Source organism: Eptatretus burgeri, chromosome 15 (genome assembly GCF_056783735.1).
Source record: "Eptatretus burgeri isolate ZD-2024b chromosome 15, Ebu_testis_v1, whole genome shotgun sequence".
Classification (NCBI taxonomy): domain Eukaryota; kingdom Metazoa; phylum Chordata; class Myxini; order Myxiniformes; family Myxinidae; genus Eptatretus; species Eptatretus burgeri.
In genome coordinates this window covers 55,795,198-55,815,740 of record NC_140975.1, presented here as the reverse complement: position 1 = coordinate 55,815,740, position 20,543 = coordinate 55,795,198, and the positions used below count along the sequence as shown (strand labels likewise).

The 20,543-nt window shown below is 43.3% G+C and overlaps 1 protein-coding gene and 1 pseudogene across 5 annotated transcripts in view; both read left to right on the top strand.

The window, feature by feature from the left end:
* The window catches only part of DDO (D-aspartate oxidase), a 90,117-nt gene extending 70,112 nt beyond the window's left edge, over positions 1–20,005 (top strand). For all 5 annotated transcript variants that reach the window (XM_085856078.1, XM_085856083.1, XM_085856079.1 and 2 more), the window contains 2 exons: positions 11,250–11,423; positions 14,762–20,005. In XM_085856078.1, the coding sequence (XP_085712204.1) occupies positions 11,250–11,423; positions 14,762–15,464 (877 nt within the window). In that variant the 3' untranslated portion in view covers positions 15,465–20,005. The remainder of the gene's footprint in view (positions 1–11,249; positions 11,424–14,761) is intronic.
* On the top strand, positions 2,248–3,520 carry LOC147012220 (uncharacterized; annotated as a pseudogene).
* Positions 20,006–20,543: the final 538 nt, after the last annotated feature.

Genomic DNA, 20,543 nt, shown 5'->3' with positions numbered 1-20,543 from the left:
AAACGCATAAAGCCAGAAAAAAACCTGAGTGAAGCAACTGAACATGGACTCACAACACTCAGGAATGCAGCCTGTAGCAGAAAGAAGATGAGGGACTCCAAAAATATAGACTTAATTGATCGTCTTGAGAATGCATTAGATTCTGCCACAGCCGTATCTCGTGTGGCACAGAATGTGCTATGCCCACTTCACGGACAAGTTTATATAGAACATCTTCAGAGGACTCAGACAGAGTATTCAACAGAGGGAGCAGGTTGCAGTTCAGGTGTTCCAGGTGGTAACAGGCGTTCATTGCGAAAAGGTGTGCAGCCAGTCAACTGGAGCCTTTTCATTTTCTGTTAAACTGCAAATAAGAAGGCACGACTGATCTCCGTCATGACTAAGCAAATGAGTGATCAAATAATTCAAGCCTCACATCTTGACGAAAAAGTTGGCCTTCGACTGGCAGGAGTGACTGACCTAATTGCAGCTGAAGCCAAATATCATCTGCCTTGTCTTAGCGCATTTAACAGGTTGACCTCCAGAACATAGCAGGAGTCAGCAAATACAGACCTTGCTATGATATGGCTTTGCCAAGAGCTCCATCAATCAGCTGACAAAGGACATGTGATTCTTCTGGAAGATGTATGGGAAAGGTATAAGGAGCTAGCTGATGAATCTTCAACCATGATTCAGCCATCCTATCAAAGCAGAAGAGGAACATTCAAGGAAAAGTTGCAGTCACAGCTTGGGGACATTTTCAATTTCTTTCAACCTCTTGACAGTTGTATATCAGAACGAAAAACCGTATTGATTCCCACTAAGTACCAGCCAACAGGAGTTTTGCAGATGAAAGCAGACACAGAGGAGAGTGAGGAAAAGTTAGCCTTTCCTAAGTATGAGCCCCAGGATGACATTTTCCTTTCACTTGTTCATGTAGCTATGAAAGTCCTTGGAGACATGATGGAAACTCCAGGACACAAAGGGTTCTCTGTCAGTGAAGAAGATTGTATAGCATGCATTCCCGAGAGTTTATATATGCTACGGAGACTGATCGTCAGTGGCCAGGCATCCCTTGAAGATGATAGCCCTGGGAACAATGAAGAACATGTCCGGAGCAGAGTTCTGAGTGTGGCACAAGATCTTGTCTACTGCGTCAGTGGTGGCAAAAAAATGGACTCCAAAACATGTTGGTCTTGCAAGTACTCTTCATCAAGCTACGTGGTGAAAAGACCTAGTACAATTGTTCAACAAGGCAGGGCATTGCCTGAGTTACAAACAGGTGTTGCAAGTAGTCCAGTTCACTATGTCCAGAAATATGAGTTTGTTTGTTTTTTTGGAGATTAGGAAAACTATACATTTTTGGATACTTCATAGAATAACGAATCAGAAAATGCATGATTCCATTTTCCCAGAAGCCAATATGGCGGCCATCTTGGATTTTTAAAATGGCAACCTTCCAAGACTATTTTTTCAATATCTTGACTTATAGAAGACCTAGGATCATAATTCTCGTGGCTAAATCTACATTTTTGGGGTAAATAAATCCAATGGTGATAATTAGAAATCAGTACAGATGATCAATGGCACAGGTTTAGGTTAACATCTTGGATTTTTAATGTGCAGAACTGAAGTTTATACTTATCTCCTTATCCTGGCTCCTTGGTGACATAGGAACCTGATCCAAGTGGGTATCTGAACAAAAGTGTACTTAGTGCAACAAGTCAGTGTACAGGTACATAATCTACTGCTGGCATTTGTAGGTTTATCTGTGGTGATTGTAATTGCAGTTATTACATCAGTATCTGCAGGTATTAGAGGAATATCAAAATAATTCAGACAAATCCAGGTATGTTGTAGTTTCTACGTGGCTGGTGTGCATGCAGCATGTCCAAGCCAACGCTAGTTAGCACATGTTAGCTGTGTTTCTAGGTGTGTCAACTGCAAAGCCCCTCTGACTATTTTTTGTATGTACATTATACCTTACATATTGTATGTGTAGTATTGGGTGTTGGATGTTAATGGGTGGTGTTTACCTTTCTTTTTGCAGACCTGTATTAGAGCAACATGAGCAAGATATCTCAGCTTCGTCAGCTTGGAGCAGAGAGACAGGGTCAGGAAATAATTAACTGGAAGCTGTGCATACTCTGTCAGTCTGATGACCAAAGTAAAGGACACTTGGTATTACATCCTCAACTAGATTCCTACCAGAAGATACTAGATACAGTAAAGGAGAGAGCCAGCTTGAAAGATGGAAACTATGTTGAAATGCAAAAGTGGCTCATGGACATCAAAAAAGAAACATTATGTGAAGAGCATGCATTTGGGCATCGCAGCCGTTACCTGGTCGCGACTAACAAGGACCACATTCAGCGAGCCCGAGACCGCTATGAACATGCATTATCCACTGGGTCATACCCTGCCAAAAGACGTGGACAGAACAGAGGAAGCACTGATATGGATGAACCAAGCCCATCTGGTCAGTCTTCCCCATTCACACGGTCATGTACGGTGCCGCTGGACAAGGACCTGTGTTTCTTCCGTCAAAAAGACACTGATTAACAGTTGTTCAAAGTCTGCACACAAAATGCTGGAGAAACTCTCAAATCAGCTGTAGATAAGTCCCAAAATCCAGCATTCAAAAGGAGACTGAACACAAGTCATGTATCTCACCAACAGATGCCCATGCAGTAGATGTTAGATGTCACAAATCTTGTTGGACAAAACATGTATTCCATGCCACGCGAGATCAAGGTGACACAGAGTTCATCAAAAATCCATCCGCTAAAAAATGCATGTCTGACTGAGCTGATCAACCTTGTTGATGTGCAAACTCAAAACCAAGCCTACCTCTCAATTGATGACATTGAAACCGCATACATGAGAATGCTTGGACCAGACAGTATGGAAAACCATTTCCCGGCATTCACCAGATGGTGGCTGAAGGAGAAGATCCTTACTGAACTGCCCAGTGTGAAGTCTGTCCTGCAGAAGAACAGAAGAAAGCCAGCAGTCTTGTACTCTCCTGATGCATGCGAGGAAGACATGATACATTCTTATTACAAGTGATGACAATGATATGGACAACATGAAGACCATCTTTAAAGCAGCACAGATAATACGCAAGAGCATTGCTGATTTCAAGAAGGAAAAAACAGCAAATGTCATCCCAGTTTCTAGGAACACCAATGACGTTCCCAGTGAACTGTACACTATGATCTGCTGGATCACAGTGGGTCCTTCTGAGGAGCTGGAAACTGAAACAAGGACCAGTGTCGTCGACAGAATAGCACTCACAGTGAGCCAAAACATCCTCTCTGGATTCAGGTCCAGACAGATGAAGTACAATTCAAGCAGAGAATCAGCAACCCTCAGGCATCAACATGCAAGAGAAAACCCTCAAGTCCTGGGGCTAGCCCTGACTGTGCATCATGACACACGAAACAAAACGTTGATCGGTCTTCTCAATACACAGGGCTATTGCGTCTCACATGGCCAAACCCTGCTTTTGGAAACTGCTCTTGCCAATGCTGTGGTATAAAACACCAAAGTTTTGAGGCCTGTACGTACCCCCCTTCCTGAAGAAGGGAACATTTGTCTTCTTTGCTGCAGACAACACAGATTTTGCTGAAGACACTGCTGACGGCAAAGGCACCACTCATGGAACAATTGTGGCAGTATACCAGAAAGCCAATGCTCCTGAAGAACCAGTTGCCCCACCTCTGACCATTGGTGATGCAAAAAGTCTGTCAGTCATGCCATACCATGTACAGATGATGCATTGTGACAAGCCCAAACCCCAACCAAACAAAAGGACCAGACAGTTTGCAGTCAACAAGGATGGCATCTCTGGAAACTATCAGCTGACTCACCAAGGATGGGCAATTGCTTATGCAGTATCCAGACTGAAGACGGGAAAGAACTTCAGCAAGATTCCATGTTGGGCAGGCTACAACTCACTGGTGTCCGCAAGTCAGCCTGTCACTCAGATTGGATCTCTACCACTGCTTCCAGAGGTGGCACATGAATGGTCAACCCTTCTCACTGCGATTATGCAGACAAGTGAGCTGCGGCGCCTGGCAGTTGGTAAAGAACATCCTACTGTCATCTCATTTGGCATGGCCCTCTATGAGAAGGTTGTGCAGTTGTTGGATGCCAGGCCTGACTTGAAGTGCATGGTTGTCCCCAGACTTAGTGAACTACATGCCGTCATGGCTTCTCTGAGAGCTCTTGGAGCCTCCATAGAGAATTCAGGCATAGATGACACCTGGATAGAAGCTGACGTCTCTGGTGCAGCAACAACGAGGCAGATCCTCAAGTGCATACACTACAAGCATTCTCTGCGGGCCCACATCTACTCATATGTTGCTCTGTATGAACTGGTACTAGAGGAATTCTTCAGAGAGAACCCACAGCTGAAAGACGTTTTCTGGCAGGCAACTGAACAATTCGAAGCCGCCTGCTCTGAGGAGGACAAATCTGCAAAGGCTGAATTTGCCAAGCAAGCCAACGCTACCCTCCTCAAAGCCTTGGTCACTGCTGAGGTGATGAAAGCATTCAAGGAGTGGGAAGCACAGAAAGCCCAAAACGCCATGTTCAGGTCCATCATGAACTACCTGTACCAAGTGGAGACAGTCCTGTTCTTTGTGGCTGCATCTCACAGTGCTGATCTGGCACTCCATTTGCAAGCTGCAGAAGCACTCAGCAAGCTGTTCTTTGCTTTTGACCGGATCAAATACAAGTGACTCTGGCCCAGATACATTGCTGATATGCCTGACCTTAGAACTAATCATCCCGAGACCTGGAAGGAACTCGAAGCTGGTAATCTGTCAGTCACCAGAAATGGCATTCCATTTGTGTCCATAAGTGCAGACCACGCATGCGAACATCTCAACAAGCAGATGAAGGTCCACTATGGACTGATTGGAATCTCCAACAATGCCAACACCAAACAGGGTTTCTTAGACAGGCTTCAGCTGTCATACTGAGTCATGGAAACCCAGTTACCGCTGAGGGTGACAAGTTGTACAACATGATCACACATGCCTACGTCCCACAGATCTTGAACATCAATGACACTGGGCAGAAACTGTATGACGACTATGTGTCAGAGAGAATCAATGGAGAAATCAGCCTCTGGGCACCAGTCAAGAAGGAAAACAACAAAATGTTCATGTCTGGCAACAAGAAGTCCACTGTGAAAATCCGAGACAAAACTGTAGATCTCAAGGAGACCAAAGATCTGTATGGCAGACTGCTGGTACTTGCTCAGTCTAACAGACAGATTGACCAGAAACAGGCTGTTGGCAACTATGAGTTCACACAGACACCAAGCGCACTCTTTGCCCCAATGGGGATATACTGCTATGCACTGACAAGTCAAAGTTGATCCACCTCCGAGAAAAGCTGGCAAAGGAAGACGCAGCAGATCAGGATCAACCACAAGCTGTAGGTGAAGCTCCAATGGACACTGAAACTCTGGGCTCCAATCAAGATGGTCATCCCAGTCGCAAAATTGCACTAGTGGATGGCATGGTTGTTGTCCAAAAGCTGACAAAGAAGCCAGCAACAGTAATCACGGTCAAACATTTAAGTGAATGGTTCTACGGCAGACTGATGTCTCCAACCAGAGACTACGATGAGGTGATTCTGGTGTTTGATACCTACAAGGCGGATTCTTTGAAGCACATCACAAGGGAGAAAAGAAGACAAGGAAAGGATCCAATCCAATACCAAATCAGAGATGACACAAACATCAAGAACATTCCAATGAGCCACTTACTTTCTCATGACCAAACAAAGGTTGATCTGGTGGAGTATCTGGCATAAAAGACGGTTGAATACAGCAAAGAATCCCCCAAGCTTGTCATTGCTTCTGCTGCAGGACACACCGAGAGCAACAGTCAATTGGACTTTGAAGGCAACAACCATGAAGAAGCAGACACCTTGTTGATCCACCATGCAGTTCTGGCTTCACGTCGCAACCCATCCGATGCACAGCTCATGTTCTCCCCAGACACAGATGTACTGGTGCTGGTTGTAGCAAATTATGAAATCCTGCTGAAAAATACTTGTGTTTCAATGGCATCTGGGATTTTGGAAGTGAAACCAATATGGAAAGCTCTGGGTGTAGATCGAGCAAAGGCTTTGCCGGCATTTCATGCATTTACAGGAGCAGACAACACTGGGCGGTTTTCTAGAATAGGCAAAGCTACTTGGCTGAACACTACCTGAACAGCAAAGCTAATAGGCAAAGCTACCTGGCAGATGATCATGTTGCCAAGGCTCTGCAAATGCTGTCTCAAACCAGTGAAGTGACAGAGGATCTGCCATCTACTTTGGCCGAGTTTGTATGCACTGTATACTTACCTAAGGGGATCCAAATCGACAACATCCCTGAACTGAAATGGTATCTTTTCTGCAAGCACATGGCAGAAAGTGACAAGCTTCCACCCACACTTGGTGCTCTCAAGCAGCATGTCCTACGAGCTCATATCCAGGCCAGAGTGTTGGGTCAGGCAGACATCGCCCAGCAGGAGTTCCTTGATCCACTACAGAATGGCTACTACAAGGACGAGGATGGCCAGCTGAAACCAATGACAACTGAGTCCCTCCCAGCACCAGAGGCCATCATTGAGATGGTCAGATGTCAATGAAAAGCAGACTGTTATTCACACAGATGTTTGTGCAATTCAGTGGAGCGACCCTGCACTATGTCAGTGTAGCACTGACTGCCAGAATGATGAAGACTCTCAGGATATCACATTTGCTAGTGACAGTGATGATGATAGTGAGGACAATTGAGATGTGTAGACAGACATGACAGTTTGCTTGTGTGTAAACTTTGGGTGTCAAATTCCTAATCTTTTTTCTTTTTCTGTTGTTCAGCTGTTCAGCTATGCATATTAAAATGCAAGATAGACAGCCATACATGTGTCATTGACATTTGTAATTATCACCATTGGATTCCTTGCCCCAAAAAATGTAGATTTGGCCACTGGAATCTTGTTTCGAGGTCATCCAGGAGGCGAGATATTGAGAGACTAGTGTTTGAGGGTTGAAAGTTTTAAAAATCCAAGATGGCCGCCATAATGACATCTGAGAAAATGGAATCAAACCTTTTCTGATTTGTTAGGCTACAAGGTTTTCAAAAATATAGTTTTCATAATCTCCCAAAAATTATAACGAAATTACATAAAGAACCTGACTAAAGTAGACACTTCCTTGGCTGAGAGCACTCTCAAATCATTGGACAAAGCAACTGGTGCCATCATTCCACCAAACATTGAGGCAAATAAATTAATCCACGACACCTGTGATAACATTGACATCCTTGATGAAACACTTGATGGAAAGAATACCTTCCATGCAACTCAAATGGCAGCATGGCAACGAGGCCAAACAACTGATGCTTCTCTTAAAAATCTCGAGCTATCCACAAGACATACTTTGATTGTGCCAAATGGCCTGGAGGAGCTGCATCCTGTCAGTATAACTCGTGGAAAATGCAAGCCAGTATTCACAGCACCCGTCGACGAAGCCTGCTTCAGCAAATCTGAGGAGGACAATGAGTATGCAAGACAAGCAAAAGCTACAGACCTAGCTTTCTTCTTGCGCCATCAAAATTCAGAGATAAAACCTTCTTGGACACTATTCAATCAGTCATTGTCATCAGAGGAACCAGAACAGACAGCAGTAGGATATTTGCCTATAATCCTTGCTCCCGCTCATGAGTTGGATACTTTGAATACCGCCGTGAAAAGATGCATGGCAATATCTTCACATTTTGGACAGGAACATATAGTCCTCACAGTCGACCAAGCGCTGTACTGCAGACTTATGGAGCTAAAGTGGTCTGTTCCAGAATAGCAGGACAAGTTAATACCTTGCCTAGGTGGCCTTCACGTATCGATGAACTTCCTCAAGGCCATAGGAGATCATATGAATGGTTCTGGACAAGCTGAAGTGTGGGTGGAGAGTGGACTGCTCGGGCAAGGCACTGTAGAACTTGTTCTGGCAGGAAAGGCATACAACAAAGCTATGAGGGCATACAAACTGACTTTGCAAGCTCTGTGGCGTCTCCTGATGCCAAGCCTTCTCTCCTTTGTTGCAGAGGTGGACGAGGACTGCCATGCTTGCATTTCCAGGATGGCTTCTGATGACGACTCGCAGAAGATTCCAGAACTGATAACATTTCTGGATCAGGAAAAGTTCAGGAGGCTCCTGGATGATTTTGTTGAGAGTCGATCTGATGATGTGAATTTCAGCTTCTGGTGGCAACATATGGACATGGTCGCTATACTGCTGCAATGCACTCGATTTCAGTGTGATGGCATCTGGGATCTCCATCTTTACTCTTTCAGTCTGATGTTGCCCTACTTCAAGCGGTATGACCACCTGAACTATGCACGATGGGGTCCAGTGTTTCTAGTGGAGATGCATCAGCTTCCAGAACCTGTTTTAATGGAGTTCCAAAGAGGCAATTTTGTAGTCAATAGATCTGCTCAGAAGTTCAGCCAAGTAGATCCTGACCTGGCCATGGAATGGATAAATGGCATAGGCAAAAAAGGAGGTGGTATCATTGGTATCACCATGACGACATCAGCTCTGTGAAGGTGGACACTCTCCTTTAACCTGAGATCTCACATAGCAGAACAAACCCATGGAATGTACAGTCTCCACCGTGGGAGTACAGACCTTCACAACGAAGCAACCAAATCACGACGAACGAGAGACGATGATGACGAGAATTCTTTACTTTCCACTTTCCAGGGATTCAGCGTGTTCTCATCTGTATCACATCCAGGTACGTTGCAAAACCTTGCTACGAAAGACCAAGCAACAGAGTCAATTCAAGAATCACTACTACGTGCCAAGGAGCTTGGACAAGAAGAAGTCAAGGAATTTGTTCAGGACGGGTTCATCGTGGCTGAGCAATGTGATAAGCCACATGTTTCAATCCATGACCATCTGCGCAGGAATAACGCCACAACATTTTCCACTTTATACGAAGTGGTTAAACACACAAAAGACAAAGACAAGAAAATTGTTCTGAAGACAGACAGAAATGTCATCCGATGTCTAATTACTGCCTATGAGGCGGGTCGGCCAGTTCATTTGCCATCTGTACTCAAACAAGAGCTTCTTGCGGTCCCTGTATCCCTTGCCGAAATGAATGGTACACTACGCACTGGAAACAAGTCGTTACTTGCCAACGTGATAACAGAAGACATAGACTGTCCTGAGAATTCAAAATTAATGACACGTCAACTTGCCTTATCATTGATGGACAAGCATTGGTAGTAGCTCTTGGAAAGCCTGATGATGCTGTAACCTTTGGAGATCTGGCCGACAGATACGTGAAAACTGTGCTGATTGCAGGTTCCAAATATCAAAGAATTGATATTGTGTTCGACAGATACAGGGAAGAAACAATCAAGGGTCCAACCAGAACGCGGCGCAGTAAAGCAGCACGGCCAATCAGACGGCTTGTGGAAGGTCGTGATGTACCTCTTCCAAAGAACTGGTCAAATTTTCTGTCACTAGCTGATAATAAAGCATATCGAGCACATTTCTTGTCTGAGGAACTGTGTTCACAGGCGCCTAAGGATAAAGAAATTGTAGTTGCTGGGAGATTTAGACAGGAACTCGAGGTCAAGTCATCAAAAGGTACAACTGATTTGACACCTCTGAAATCCACACATGAAGAAGCAGACACAAGATTGGTGCTGCATGCCGTCCACAGCCAGTTTAATACAGTTGTGTCTTCCAGGGACACTGATGTTCTCCTGCTTCTGGTATCCCACTTTCAACGTATGCAATGCGAGCATCTCTGGATGTGTCGGGCACATCTAAGAAACGGTGGTAGATACCGATTGATGCAGTTTTCAACAAACTACCAAGAGGCTCAGCAGCATCCTTGCTAGCACATTACGCATTGACAGGGTATGACACCACCTCCTACATCGCGAATCACACCAAACGATCATCATGGAAGGTCTTCAAAGAGCACCATGAATTGCTGAAGAACTTGGGCATTGGTGAACTCACAGAGGAAACCATCAAATCTTCAGAAACCTTTGTCTGCAGAATATACAATGTGCACACAACAGACTCTGTTGATGCAGCATGGCATTTATTGTTCTCCAAGACGGGGAAACCAGAAGCCATGGCCCCAACAAGTGATGCGCTCCGTTTCCATTTGATGAGAGTACACTATCAAGCGATGATATGGAGAAATTGCCACTGCCCCACACCTGAGCTCCCTGCCCCCTCTGAAATGGGATGGAGACTTGGGGAAATCAGGACTGCAACCCATATTGTTGGCAATGAGTCCCATTCCAGACAGTTGCCTCGATGGTAGCCTGTGCATGTCGGAAACAATGCAAGACTCGACGCTGCACATGCCGGAATTCAGGATTACGATGCACATAAATGTGTGCATGCCAGCAACAGATTGGTGATCAGACTCCTTGCATGAATACAATGTGATTTGCCAAAAAGATGTTAGGCATTCCTGAAAAATGTTTATGCTGACTGAAATTTGTTCATGTAGCAGCATGATAGAACTTTGTTTGGTTTTTATGATTACAGACTAGCAACTTTAACTTCTACATTTTATTAATAAACATCGGTAACTATGTAAACATTAATTAAAATGCTTCAAATATATCTTAATCGTTTTTCTTGACCTCAAAATGTAGGTCTAGACATCTCATTTGTCAGGTTTGCATGCATAGTAACAAAGTAACAGCAGAAAATAGATTTTTTTGGTAATGGTGGTAGCTAATTGGCATAATAATATATTTTTGGCATGTTACGAATTTTATTAGCCTGTAGCTTTGATCTATTGCTCAAGGGACATTTCTAAGATGCGTACATGTGAGCAATGTGCAACCATTTATTTAAATGGTATAGTAGTGCCTGTCCCAAGAAAGTGCCCAAAACTGTCAATTTGGCAGCCATTTTGTTTATGCTAATTAGATGGTTAAAAACTCAAAATTGAGCTTGGGAACAGGGCTGTCGAATTCAGCATACCTTAATTATGTTAAAAAGTCATGTTCCCAACTCTTACTAAAAAATGCTTCTCGGATGCACATTTCTCAGAAATACGTCGTCTAAAAACAAACATTCTTTAAAAGCAACAATGATACCCCTGTAAGACAGATATAAACGGATGAAAGTGGGGAATCCAGGGTCAGGGTGACCAGTTATCAATTTTGGACTTGAAAATAAACTAATGGTGTGGTTCTTTGGCTTCTCTTTTTCAGTTACCAACTTTACAATGCAACCTACAATGAAATCCCCTTTTGGACTGCAGATGTTTTTGGTTTGCGAGCAGTAACCAATGAAGAGTTGGCAATGTTTCCAGGATGTTCACATGGATTTCACTTTACTACCCTGAAGTGTGAGGTCACTACATATCTGGCATACCTAATGCACAGGTTTGTGAATCTGTGGTACTTGTAACATTGACCTGGGAGTAAGAAGTCAAGCAAGATTTTAATTTATAGCTGCAATGCCTACTTGATAAACTTGTCTGGATTTTTTTTTTTCCTCGACAAGAGCGATACCAGTGAAAGAGCAAGGTTAAATTGACAGTGATGTAGCGGGGCAAAACTTGAGTGCAACCAGCAAGGAAATAAAGAAGTAGGAAAGGAAGAGATTGACAAGGGGAGGAAACACCTTATTTTGTATTCAGCACATACAGTGCCTTCAGAAAGTATTCATACCCCTCGACTTTCACATTTTGTTGTGTTGCAGCCTGAATTTAAAATGGATTAAATTATAAAAAAAATTAAAAAAAAACTTGTCAGTGATGTACACAAAATACTCTCACATAATGCAGTGATGTTGGCTGATTTCCAAGCAAATGGAAGATGACCGAGAGCAAATTCTTCTTCTTCTTCTTCTTTCGGCTGCTCCCGTTCGAGGTCGCCACAGCGGATCATCCGTATGATCCGCATAGTGATTTGGCACATGTTTTACGCCGGATGCCCTTCCTGACGCAACCCTGGTCGCCTCTTATGACACAGGGATATGGTACACCTATTTTAACAGGGGTATACACCGGCCCAGTATACTGGTACTCATTTCGCCGACCTCGGAAGGATGACAGGCTGAGTCAACCCCCTGGTGTATTAATTCAGTGGCTCAATGGGGCTTGAACTAAGGACCTTTTGAATCCCAAGCCGCTGCCCTAACCACTGCGCCAACACCAGGCCGAGACCGAGAGCAAATTATAGGGTGAAAATGGTAGCGAGACGATGTGCAACAGCAGCAGAGCAGGATTTTAGGAAACGGAAACTGATGCCGTCCAGTCCAGTTGCAGTCAGTCAAGGGTTGAAAGAACCTTCTCAGGAGCAAAATACAGAGTACAGGAGCAGTTGGGTACGACAGGGAAGGATGGGTACTGCGAGTGAGGGGTTGAGGATGCAATATTTGGAAGCTAACACAGAATTGAGGCATTCGGCCTTCTCACGAGTGGATTCGGCTGTGGTGCCATTTGAAGAGAAGGAAGACGTGGAAGGGGAACATACTCCAGGGACAGATTTAACAAGGCAGCACCGGGTTTTAGAGGAGGGACACAAGTTTGAAAGTTCATTCTTGAGTTTGGACAGATGTCGTTTTCTGGCTCTCCTGAGAGTGGACACTTGTTGCAGATTTTTTGGAATGCACTGAGATTGCCTTTGGTCAGGTTTGTCTTCCAGGAATAAAAGGCAACTTCTTTCAAGGCAACTGCCTCACTGCAAGAAGAAGGGAAGGGTCATTGAAGACGAGATGGGATGAATCTGTAGTTGATCGGCTCTGTATTTACACTCTTCTTGGAGATGGGAGTAAAGTTTGTTGACTTCCAGGCTGATGAGAAACACCAAAAGGAGAAAGACAGAATGAATATTGCAGACAAAGGGAAAGCAAGATTGGCAAATCTGGATCTGAGAACATGGGCACTGATGTCATCTGGGCCCATCACTGAAGGAGGCTTAAAGCCAGACATAATTTTCTCTACCTTCTCAGGCGAGGACACAGAGTTCAAGAGTCAGTTGGTACATCAGGGTAAGATGGGGACAGAATGGGATGGATGGGCTACACAGGATTTTGAAGCAAACACAGAGTTAAGACATTCTGCCATATCTTGGGCAGAGTCTGCACTAATGCAATTTGATGTGATGGAGGGGATGGATGGGTAACATACATCAGAGGAGGACTTGACAAGGTGCAACCATGACTTGGAAGGAGACTGGTTGGAGAGTTAAACCTTGAGATTTGCAAGATGACATTTTCTGGCAGGCCTCAGGATGGACACTTGTTGTAAGCCTTAGCGAATGAACTCTAGTTGCCTTCAGTCAGATTAGCTTTCTATGTTGGGAAAGCAAGCTGCTTTCCTCACTGCAAACACCTCTCCCCACAGGATACTAGGGCCCAGATGATGGATAGAATAGCCATTGGAGGGATGGGATAAATCGGTGCATCCGAAAGTAGGCTTTTGTGAGGGTATTCCCAGGCAGAAGCAAGATCAGATACAGCCAAATCCTTTTGATGAAGGGCAGATTGCAATCCCTGCCCTTTGGCCTGTGAACAGCCATATTCTGCATTGTTGAAGTTGCTCCTTTACAAAATAGAGATATGGGCTTTGGCAAGAAAGTGGTCAGAAGAGGCAATTGTGTCAGAAGAGGAACATGAGTGATTGGATGGAAAGTTAGTCATTACTTTGCCCAGAAGGGATGACATACCAGTTTCAGAGATCCATGTTGGGAAGTTTACCAAGTGAGTCAGATACACAATTTTGAAAGGTCTTTGTTGCAGTCATGGCTAGTTGTTGCTGAGACAACACCCAGCCAGCTAGCATAGTGACAGTGGAAATCACCGCAGATGAGGAACATATAGTTGGGATGGATTTTTACGAGTTGATCCGTATGAGAGTAAATGGAGGTACGTATGGAGTCGTCATCATTGTGTGAATGGTATACCACACAAAAAAACATTAGGTGGTTGCGGAGAGGTATTCCAAAGGGCTTGGAGCCAAATCCTTTTGAAAAAGGGTTAGGGGAGGGGTTAGTTAGTGTTGGCAATGGGCAATAAGCAATAGTGTTCTTGACATACAGTACATGGCAACACCACCACTGGAGTGGGGTCGGAGCCTGTCAAAGCAGGACAGAGCAATCAGAATCACTTTTGACCCGTTTTAATTGGTAGATCCTGGAGTGGAATACAAGATACTGTAAAGCGATTAAGGTAATTACATCACCGAGGTTGGTTTGAGCCAATCAAACTCAATCCATCTTCAGTGGCATTATGGTTAGAGCATCCACTTTGAATCTGGGAGGTCAGCGGTTCAAACACCAACCGAGTTATCCCAAAGACTTTAGAATGGTATCTGCTGCTATCCTTGTTTGATGCTCAGCATTAAAAAAAAAAAGAAGAGGATAAAGCATGAAAAAAAAATCATAAGTTGGTAATAACACTGGAGGCTTATATGGGTAAAATGGACTCATCCTGCATCAAAGTTCCTTCCAAGGAAACTTATTATATTAACAAATATTTTGTCATTTACCACTAATTATCACACACACACACACACACACACACACACACACACACACACACACACACACACACACACACACACACACACACACACACACACACACACACACACACACACACACCTTAGCCAATAACGTACATTCAAATTGTGCAAAGCATGTTCAATGACTTGTGCAGATCCTACAATGGTTTATTTTGCTTTGCCCTTCCTCTTCCTACCTCTTCTTCTTGCCAGATTGACTGCGCTTGGTGTAAATATCATCGAAAAACACTTGTGTGACCTCTTTGAGCTCGAAGGTCAGGCTGACGTGATTGTGCTCTGCGCAGGAATGGGCTCAGCACATCTCATCTCTGACCCTGACCTTTGTCCCATAAGGGGGCAGGTTGTAAAGGTGTATGCTCCTTCGCTCCACACTTTTGTGCGGGTAGGAGATGGGATCACATATATATACCCTGGGGCAGGTGGAATGGTGACTTTAGGTGGGATAAAAGCTGCTGGAGATGGAGATCTACGAGTGAGAGATAGTGAAACGAGGGATATTTTGGCAAGGTGTTTTACGGTGATGCCATTTCTGAAGAATGCAATTGGTGACAGCAAGAACGATGAGTTTGCTCTCAAAGATGAAAGGAAGAATTTCCTCTGCAATTCTGGATGTGTGAAGACTACATGGGGACGTGATCATGAAACAGGCTGGAGGGTTGGTGTTGGGCTTAGACCTTTCCGCAAACAGGTCAGGCTTGATAGGTTGTGGTTGAGGGGATCTCAGGGTCAACGGATGCGGTTGGTGACATGCTATGGACACGGTGGTGGAGGAATCAGTTTGCACTGGGGCAGTGCCACAGAGGCTGCAGACAGGGTTTTGGATTGGATTCAAGATCCAGAGGGGAAGGGAGTCCAAGATGCTTGGCCAGCAAATAGAATTCCAGCAAAACTGTAGAATGCAGGATTTTCACAGGTGTCCTCCTGCAGATTAGGAGCACATTCTGCTTTTCCTGTTAAACATATCAGTGGCATAAGAATGAACCCAAATAAATTGGTTCAATCTTCTACAATCTGACAATCAGAGAGATTGTAACTAATTTACTAATGTAATGTCAAGTTATAACTCTAAAAGTACATGCCTTCTGCTGTTATTTTGATGAATAAAATATTGTCATGACTCTGGGATAAGGGATTAATTAGTTATATCTTAATTTAGTGCCTTCAGAAAGTATTCACAGCCCTTGATTTTTCGCATATTGTTGTTACAGCCTGAATTTAAAATGAATGAAAATGAGGTTTTGTTTTTTTTTTATCACTAATCTCTACATAATACCCCACAATGTAAGTGGAATTTTTTTTTAGAAATTTATACAAATTATTTTAAAGTGAAAAGCTGAAATGTTTTGAGTCAATAAGTTTTCAACCCCTTTGCTACGATACTCCAAATTGAGCTCAGGAGCATCCAATTTCCTTTGATCATCTTTGAGAAATGTCCGTAGAATAGAACTCCGAGATAGAATTGTGAGGAGGCATAGATCTGGGGAAGGGTATACAACAATTCCTAGAGTGTTGAAAGTTCCCAACAGCACAGTGAGCTCCATCATTAGGAAATGGAAAAGAATATGGAACTACCCAGACACTTCCTTGAGCTGGCCGTCCAACCAAACAGAGCAACCGGCCAAGAAGGACCTTGGTCAGGGAGGTGACCAAGAACCCATTAACCACTCTGGCAGAACTAGACTTTCTTGGCTGGGATGGGAGAACCTGCCAGAAGGAAGGACAACAGTCTGTGCAGCATTTCAGAAATCTAGGCTTTATGGGAGAGTGACCAGACGGAAACCACTCTTGAGAAAAAGGCACATGACAGCATGCCTGGAGTTTGCAAAAAGGCACATGAATGACTGAGAGCATGAGGCAGCAGATTATGTGGTTTGATGAGATGAAAATTGAACTCTTTGGCCTGAATGCAAAGCTCTCTGACTGGCGGAAACCGAGCAGAGATCACCCATCTAACACTGATCCTTACGGCGAAGCATGGTGGCGGCAACATCATGCTATGGGGATGCTTTTCAGTGGCAGGAACTGGGAGACTTGTAAGAATAGAGGGAACAACTAATGGAGCCAAATACAGGAAAATCCTTGAGGAGAACCTGCTTCAGAGTGCAAAAGACCTAAGGCTGCGGCAAAGATTTACGTTCCAACAGGACAATGACTCCAAGCATACAGCCAAAACAACACTGGAATGACTTCAGAACAAGAACGTGAAAGTCCTTGAGTGGACTAGCCAAAGCCCAAACTTGAATCCCATTGAAAATCTGTGGAAAGACTTGAAGATTGCTGTTCACCGACGCTCCCCATCCAACTTGACAGGGCTTGAGCAAATCTGCAAGGAGGAATGGGAGAAAATTCCCAAATCCAGATGTGCAAAGCTGATAAACATACCCAAGAAGGTTCGAAGCTGTAATCGCTGCCAAAGGCGCTTCTACAACGTATCGACTACAATTCAAACTAAATTTACTGTCGGAATAGTTTTCAAGCCATAAAATGAGAAACCGCTTTGTATGGGTTGTGACAAAGTTAATGACAGAGCAGTCTTTGTGACATCACCAAGGGATTTTGTAAGAGGCAAAATCTTTTTGATGTGCTCAGAAGAAAGCATCAGGAAAAAATTAATCAGACATGAAAATGTTTTACTCAGCCGAGTTTATCCCTGAGGCGTGAAACAGCCAGCTACCAATGCCTGACAGAAAAGATTTTTTTTTTTTTGGAATGCCGGCTGTATTTTCCATCCAATGATTATGTAACTTTGTTAAAACATTTTCCACGAGGCAGGTGCTCAGATGTTGAAAGTTTTTTTTTTTGTCAATCGCTCAAGTGGTTGCGGAGAAAACTAATTTAAAAGGTGAAAAAAATGGGGGTGGAAGAGAAAGTGAAGGCCTTGGCCGACGTTCCACAACATGGTCAAGGATGGTGGTGGATGCCTATTACAAGTTTATTTAATTTAAACTGAATAAAAATTTCATAATGTTGCAAACATTAAAAAAAAAAAATTAATTGCTCAACATTATGACCAACTTTCATCACCTGTAAGTTGTACAAAAATTTCCATTCTGAGGAACTTGTAAGGTGTTTGATATAGCTCAACCCTGCCCAGCTGGTCTTTGCCCTCATGCACCTCACTTCACATAAAATGCAGGAGCAAAGAATAATAACAAAGAGCGAACTTCATCATCGAAACATATTAATTTCAATAAAACATGAATCAATTCACAAGTACGAGCCATACCATTAGAAAAGGTGTGTGTACGTGTGTGTGCACAAGCACTATTATGCAAAAGTCTCACCTACAGACATTGAGAATCTTCAAGGATAGATGCAATCCTCTGGAGAAGTATGGCAATATCAAATTTGTCTGGAGTTACAGACTCTCGAAGCGATCATTTTGTTGGCTGCTGAATCTAATGTAAAATGACCTGGATCAACCTACGATGAGGAGCGATGCGCTGAATCCCCTCCAATTGTCCGTGTTGCTGCGATTCTATGCATGTGCATCATTTCAATCGGATGTTGGAGATATGTGTGGTGTTTCACAGGTCATTCGGCTGTTTTGACAGGCACAACCAACGGCTAACGGCTTTAAGGCATCGTAAAGCATATTGTCCGTTAGATACGGATTGTTACAATAGCTCAACAAGCTTCCAAAATAATGTGAAAATACTTGGAAAAGTACCTGAGAGAAAGGACTGTGCCTCTGCACAACGGAAGACTTGGACACCTCTCTTAGCTCACCGAACGGGCAGCCACCGGTGCTGCAAACTCCAACCATGTGGACCGGTGCAAGACTCGAGTAGACAGACGTGTGGTACACAACCCGCCGACAGATTGCTGTGCTGAAGATTTCCTCTTTAAGCATTTGTAATTGGTGCGAATTAATAAAGACATTGTTCATCGCTCATAAAATATTATTTGAACTTCGGCAAAATGCTGCAGTCGAGAGGATTCCCTTGTAAACATGATTATCCATGTATTCTGTTGCATTTGCTCTCTGTAAAACATACATCTGCCTTCAGTTGATATCGATTTGTCATTTTTGATTAAAACGACGTAACAACTTGGAAACGTTGCATAAGTTTCAGGAAGACTGAAGTATATCAATTAGTACACGATTAAACATAACTTTATACATTTCTGATTTAGTTCACAAATTTAATGAATATAATGCATGGCTTCTTGTGTAGACGCATTGTAAAAGCTGCTGAGATTCTGTGAGCAGCGACAGTCAATGTAATGTTCTTTATCAATGCTGAGAACGTGCCGAAGTAATGATTCACTCCCCTTATCTGTGTAACTGTCTATACCTCCAAACACTGTGGAGGACCCTTGAAGGGTCTGTTGTGTTCTTTTCTGATTGGCTGTACTTGGGCCTTGCCTACATTGTTACCTCCACCACCGAAGGTGAAGGAGGTTGTTTTCACCCCTTTGTCTGTTTGTTTGTTTACAGGATATCTCAAAAAGTGGACGGATCCGGATGAAATTTTGTGGACAGGTTCAGTGTGTGACAAGGACGAACCGATTTGATTTTGGTGAGGATCCGGATCCGGGTCCAACTACTAGAATTTTTTTTAAGTGATTCTTCACCGTTGAGAGAAAGGGCCAAAAATGATACGTTGTGATATCTCAAAAAGTTGTGGACGGATTCGGACGAAATTTGGTGGACAGTTTGGCTGTGTGACAAGGAATAATTGATTCGATTTGGTGAAGATCCGAATCCGGAGCTGGATACCTGAATTATTTAATTTTTAAAGTGATTCTTCACCATTGAGCAATCGGGCCAAAAACTATATAGTACTGTATAGCATGATATTTCAAAAATGTATTGGACCAGATATGTTCTCGTGGATCAGGCATTACGTGGTGGAGGTATGCACTCTACCGAGTGCCCTTCTAGTTTAGACTGTTTCACCCCTTTCCCCAGTAGCAGAAAGCAGTTATATTATCGATTTCAAACTATGGGAATAGTTACTCTTTCGCAGATGAAAAGTTATTTCTCTTTTATCCTGCTTGTTCAATCATCTTTCCCACTCGATTGCATAAGACTTGGGTTCGGGTTTTTTTTTGAAGGGTTTCATTGACGGAGATTTCTCCCGTGTGTGTGCACGTATGTAATGTTACTAAAAATTCTCCTTGTATGCTGAACCTGAGTGGAAATAGAGTTCATTTCTTCCACAGCTGCCAGTGAATGGACTGTGTATCAGCATGAGTTGTTTCTTCACATCGATGGGAGGGACTATTTTGGGCTTTTGAATGTGCAAGGTAAGTTTAAAATGATGATATTTACTGTTGGGGAGAGGGGAGGTCGGAGCGCTGGGGGGGGGGTGTTGTACGTATATCGTTTGTTCACGAGAGAAATTATAGGACATTTTTGCATGTATTGCATGTATTGCATGCCACTAATTGTATGAACATGAAATAGGAAATAAACACCTCTCGCACTCACCCACAGGTATTTGTCATATTTCCGTGAGTAATTTTCATTCAGGAACAGAAAAGTTATGGTTAACCATTTTAAAATTGCCACTATTCCATCCAAATGCTGAAAATTATATTTAAAAGACGATTTGAATTCTGGATTTTGCACTAATAACAGCAGGTTAAAAGAGCTCGGCAAGCCGAACCGAGTCAGTGTAAAAAAAAAAACAAACAAAAAAAAAACACACACACACACACAACGCAAAAGGCTTCATTTAGCATTTATACATCATTTTGAAAGTCGCGCATTGACAAACCCAGGACTGGAAGACGCCAAAAAGTTGTCTTACAAGGATGAGTAATACTTGAGTATAATATCCTTAAGGAATAGAAGGTAGACAAGCATTGGATTGATAACAGAACTGGCAGAAGGCTCAGGTGTCGTACAAATTTCGCTTTTGAAATCAAGACTTAAAAGGATGTGTTGCAGTAAGTAAACCTCTGTTAAGAAAGGGGAACAAGATTAAAAGCCTAAATATAAATAATAACACAGAAATTGGACTAT